The sequence below is a fragment of the Carassius auratus genome, unplaced genomic scaffold (assembly GCF_003368295.1).
Source record: "Carassius auratus strain Wakin unplaced genomic scaffold, ASM336829v1 scaf_tig00214021, whole genome shotgun sequence".
Taxonomy (NCBI): domain Eukaryota; kingdom Metazoa; phylum Chordata; class Actinopteri; order Cypriniformes; family Cyprinidae; genus Carassius; species Carassius auratus.
In genome coordinates this window covers 1,546,483-1,552,482 of record NW_020527496.1, presented here as the reverse complement: position 1 = coordinate 1,552,482, position 6,000 = coordinate 1,546,483, and the positions used below count along the sequence as shown (strand labels likewise).

The window sequence follows — 6,000 nt, the reverse complement described above, 5'->3', positions numbered from 1 at the left end:
ATCGTCTGCAGTGAATGGGTGCCGTCAGAATGAGAGTCCAAACAGCTGTTAAAAACATCATGACAACCCACAAGTAATCCACACCACTCCGGTCCATCAGTTAATGTCTTGTGAAGCTGAAAGTTGCATGTTTGTAAGAAACAAATCCATCATTATAATGTTTTTAACTTCAAACCATTACTTTGGCTAAAATATGAGTCCTCTTTGGACTTTCGTCTGAATCAGGAGAGAAATATGCACATATTAAGCACAGTTTTCCAGTGAAAACAGTCCAGAATAGCTTTAAATAATTTTACATGGGTGGACTGTAATGTGTGAAGACAACAGAAGATGCACCTTTTTACTGGAGGAAACGTTATGGATTTTAGACTCACATTTTGGGAACGATTTAACGTTAATCTTAAGTCTTAATGATACATTTCTTTCTAATAACACACAGCACTTTACAAGATGTTAACTGATGGACTGGAGTGGTGTGGATTGCTTGTAGATTATTGTGGTGTTTTTATCAGCTGTTTGGACTCTCATTCTGACGGCACCCATTCACTGCAGAGCATCCACAGGTGAGCAAGTGATGTAATGCAAAAATTCTCAAAACCTGTTCACATGAAAAAACAAACTAATCTACATCTTGAATGGTCTGGGCTGAGTACATTTTCATGTTGGGTGAACTATTCCTTTAAATGGCCCAAAAACAGATGTAAAAGTATTATCTTATTATTTGAAATTAAAGCAATCTCTCAATATCATAAAGTACCTGATGAAGCGAGATCTCATAAAATGAATGATCAAATTCACGCATCATTCTCAGTTTTACAATCTACTGTCCATTTCTGAATGCAAATAAAAAGTAAGCATGAATACCAGGTTGACCACTTCCAACTGTTTCCACACAGAAACGCTCTGAGCCTTACATCATAACATCACACTGATAATAATCTGTATTCAGTGTCTTAAGATAATTCTCCAGTCAGACTGGTGTCACCTTACACTCACACACAAACTGTGCATGCCATAAAACTGCCCAAAAAACCTGACTTCTGACTGATGTATAAATTAAAATGCATGAAGTGGTCTCGCATATAAAAGCATGAAGTACGAACATTTAAATGAACTAGATGCCAGCCACTTTTTCTGGTATCTTATTCAGAAGTTACATCATTATACTCAAAGATTTGTACAGATTATCAGCACATCACACAAGCATTTGACAGCTTTATCTGATTACTGTCAAAACAAAATCGATCTGATCGTTCTCATTCCATGTTAAAATATCAAAACGCATCCAAACCACAGAAATCTTGGAGCGGCAAATCTAGATTTTTTTAGTTAATTTTTTGTCAATGTTGCATTTGGTTTAGCTATGGACTGCAACAAACTACATCCACCCACTACACCTGAAAAAATAGAGCAGTACAGCAATAATATTCATGCATTCAGACTCTTTTCATTTTGCAAAAATGCAAGACCAGTTAGATTTTGTAGCCACTTCATTGTACAATAGAGGGACACTTATATTATCCCAAAGTCCCAAGTACGTAAAATCACATAAAAAAAAAAAATATCAATGTCTAATAGTCATTTCATACATGTGTTTACCAAGGACAAACATTCAACTGCAAATACAATTTGTTTTCAGTACAGTAATACAATTTTATCTTAAGTAAGAATTAAGAAAAATGTTGTTCCTAATTTTATGTACAGACATTTGTCTGTTGGTGGAAAAGAGAAAGGTGCAACACAATCAAACCTGTGCAAATACGAAAGAAGCAAGACGTGTATGTGAAAGATAACAGAGACTAATTTTGATGGGATGGAAAGTAAAATATTCTAAATATGTCAAAATTCTGATGATTGGGTGAAATACAGTAATTTACCATTTCAGATGATTAATAAGAAAGTGTAAAGTCCCATTATTGGGGGGGTGAGATTGGCAGATAGAAAAAAAAGCATGAAAAAAAACAATAGTTAAATATTTCAAACGTTGATGTGATACAAAATGATAAATCAGATTAAATGGTTTGCTGATCGTCTTATAATCTGCTTTTAAAAGTTTCTACACCATCATGATGTAAACCAGAGAATCAAACAATATTTAGAGATTGTGCGCGTCCATCAAAGAAAGTTTGAAGCATACAAATGTCTTTCATGATTTGTCATTTATATGGGAATGTAGAAATGAATAATTTTCTGGTTTGTACTTTAACTATTAAATATGAATCATATTATATGTGTTGCCATCACATCTGCAGACTAATCTAACATGAATAAAATGAGCTGCTACAGAGATATTGTGATGTGTAAGGTACCTTCTTCTGCTCTGAGATATTCAAAGGCTGACAGGAGTGGGATGAATACTTAGATTTTTACCTACAGTGCTGCTTTCCATCCACAAGTCGAAATAACACCAAAGATCGAATGAAGAAACCTTCTAGAGCCACTCATCTTCAGAGACGAAGCTAAAGGAGACTGCTGATTGGACAGAAGTTCAAAGACGAAAAAAAAAAAGTTTACAGAATATAATTTGTTCTGGGCTTCAAGACCCTGTTGAGAGAGCGACCCCATCACCAGTCCTCATGTTGTTACGTGTGTGTGTTTTGCAGTTCAGCGTGACCTCCTGAGAGTACCAGGTAATGGGAAAGGCCTTTAACACTTCCAAATGCTGGTAGAAATAAAACCCAAAACTACTTGAGGCGGTAAAGTCTAATGCGGCTCCAACTTCCCAGAAATCTTCGGTACTTGCTACAAGAAAAGTTCTCTTGCTTGCCAGCGGACACCATTTGGCGTATCCCACAATGCAGCTGTGTATGAGGGTTGCTGGTTTATCAGGACAGTTGGTTCTCCTTCGGAGGGTCCGAGTCCCTCGGACTACGTCTGCAGCTCGGTGCAGATTGTGTTGTTCAGACAAAAAGTGAGAGTGAAACATTAGCAAAATAAATAACCTACCATCTATAAGTCGAAGTAATTTTAAAGGCAAGCTTAAAATAGCACTTTACATATTTTGCTCAACAAGAGTTGCGAGTTAACGTGCAGAATGCAGTCGATAAATACATGAACACAAATATCGATCTATATATTTAATTATTCACTTCTCTGAAAAGAAAAAAAAAAGAAAAAATGCTACTTTATGCGATAGGAATCATGTGCATTTCTAATAAATAACCTGACATGTGGAGTAAAGCCCTGCCCTTTAAAAGTTGAATTGTGTATGTAGTCTAGAGGTGCGATCACATTTAATGTTGGTCGGCGAAATCTTACAGGTGAATTCCAGTCATTTCTATAGGAATCCGTGCGATTTGGAGTTTTGCGTTAAAGTCCCAAAGCAGATTTCGTTCATCTTCAAGTTGGTCAGGCGCAATTGCTGCGCGAAAAGTTGCTTGGTTTGAAAGTGACTTCATATATCGCAACACTTTAGACAATGGAAAATGGATTTCTTTGCCAACGTAATTTCGCCTAAATTTCGCTAATGTGACCGCACCTTTTTTTTCTAATATGTATTTGTTTTTTTGCATCTTGTCTAAGTCACTGACTCTGCTACATATCCATACTCAATAACATAACACTACAGATAATAAGAATTGCTTTGGTTTTTAAAAAATAAAACTTTGATTGGGTTTGGCATAGAGAAATGACTGACCCTTGAGGGTTCGGAAACTACTAGTCTTGGAGAACCCATTCTGCTTCCTGTGTGACGTGACGTCAACACGAATGCTACATTGTCAAGAACATTTCTCGGCAGATTTATCATATGCCACAACTGGTCGACCTCTGGAAAATGGATCTGCATGTAACTAGCCACGACTGATTCTTGACTACCCTACAACCGCATGTTGCTGGTTACACCCATATCCATCTGGGAGGGTGTGTGTGTTATATGTGTCACACCTGATTTGTATCCAACTCTTAATATCTGTATCAGTAAAGAAGAGCGTTCCAGCTCCGGGCGAGTTGGCTGGATCTATCAGATTGTGTGTTCATGCGTTTGGGGTCATGGCGGGGTATATTCAACAAACATACACACACAGAGATTTAGAATGGGGCTTATTTAAAACGGGGTCTGGATGTGTCTAGGTGCACGAGGGGCTGGCGGCGCTCTCGAGCGAGGACTGGGAGAGTTGGCGTGTCAGGGGGCCGATGCTGGGGTCCGCTAGAGAGGAGGTGGGGAAGAGCTTGTACCAGCCGCCCACCATCGATGTCAGGTCTAGATCATCCAGGAGGATCTGAGCCATTCCCATGAAAGACTTGCTGTCCATGCGACCGTAATCGCCCCACACGATCACCTGGGCAGGTTAAAGGTTACAAATGAAGAATCAGCACGTGGACAGGTTTAATATACAGTGGCCACAAATATAGCATTTGCACTTGGTTTGATTAAAGTTTCTAATGTATTGCAATGACATTCACACATTTTTAGGTGTGTCTTAAATTTTAGTCACATTTAAAAAAATTCCAGTGTACTTTGTTTCAGAGTTGATGATTAAAAAACAATACAAAAAACTAGAAAAGAGTTAATAATCACTGCTGTTTATAAATTTGGGGTAAGAAAGATTAGATTATGAATAGCTGATATGTCAAAAAATGACAGATACAAATAAATGCTGCTCATTCTATTCATCCAAAAATCTTGAAAACATGTCACAAAAATATGAAACAGCACAACTGTTTTTAACAATGATAGTAATCAGATTTTTTTCTTGAGCAGACTGGAATAACTATGCTGAAAATCCAGCTTTCAACTTTGAATGAAACACTACTGAATATATTAAAACAGAGAAATTTACACTATATTACTGTTTTGACTTTATATTTAATCAAATAAATGCAGTCCTGGTGAGCATAAAGTAAATCGTAAAAAATAAAAATGAACAAATCGAAATTGTTAATGTTTTTTAAATAAATTCCAAATGTAAAATATTTAAAGCATTTAACTGCAAATGCTAGAAATTATTTAAGATGCATTTTGTAAACAATCAAAAGACAAAAATAATATTTCTTAAATAATAACGTATTATATTTATTAATATGAAATATCATTATTATTAAATCAATTATAATTTTAAATAGAATGGTTTTAACACCACATAAAATACACAACATTCTGTGCAATTAGATATGGGCTCTGTTTTTTCTTTGTTCATGTAAAACATTTTAAGATTACTTAAAAGGGTTTAATTTTAGCCTATAAATAATAATTAATTATAATACAATCTCTCTTGCACTACAATTGATGTACAGAATATTAATTGTGTAAACGGTAAAATGTCTGAGTTATAGTACATATTGAACTAGTACTTTTTATGCAAATGCACCACTTCAGGTCATATAAATACCTTGTGAGTGGGCTCTAGCCTGAGTGACAGTGTTCACCACTGTAGCTGCAAGACATCTAATCCCTCCTCGTCCCATTGAGGGACCGAGTATGGGGATTCCAGAGACCCGAACATGTGTGCCAAATCATGTCTGTGCACTGAATGCTGCTGTGTGCACGTACGTCCGTGCCGAGGGAGGCCTCAGACAGGGAACCACAATGGGCGAAGGAAGGAATCTCGTGAGGCAACAGATGTGTCTGTGTCTGACTAAATGACTCCAATCAGCTGGACCGTCTTGGGATGGAGCCCACAATCATCTCGGAGAGAGACCTGTCACCCAGAATGTGAATGCTTTGCAGAAACATAAGTTCCTGCTGACTCCAGGAGGAGATAACGGGCAAGTTGTGGCATACGACGGGAACGGCTACTGCCCTAGTGGCTGGTGTTACTGGGCTCTCTGTCCAGACTAGCACGTACTTGGATCAACAAACGAGACCCAAGACAAAAACACTGCCGACAACTTTTGGGCAATCGAATGCTCGTGCAGACAGGACACAAACAGCTCCCTAAGACTGCATGGTTGTTGCATGAAGCACCTCAATCTATCCTGGATGCCTCCAATGTTATAATGGTGCTTTTGGACACAGATCTAGAGTCTCACCCACCTGTAGAAACAGAGGTCCTTCCAATG

General features: G+C 37.5%; 1 protein-coding gene across 1 annotated transcript in view; it reads right to left on the bottom strand.

The window, feature by feature from the left end:
- Window positions 1–611: 611 nt before the first annotated feature.
- The window catches only part of LOC113090796 (regulating synaptic membrane exocytosis protein 3-like), a 64,216-nt gene continuing 58,827 nt past the window's right edge, over window positions 612–6,000 (bottom strand). The window contains exon 7 of the mRNA XM_026256393.1: window positions 612–4,280. Within this exon, the coding sequence (XP_026112178.1) occupies window positions 4,068–4,280 (213 nt within the window). The 3' untranslated portion in view covers window positions 612–4,067. The remainder of the gene's footprint in view (window positions 4,281–6,000) is intronic.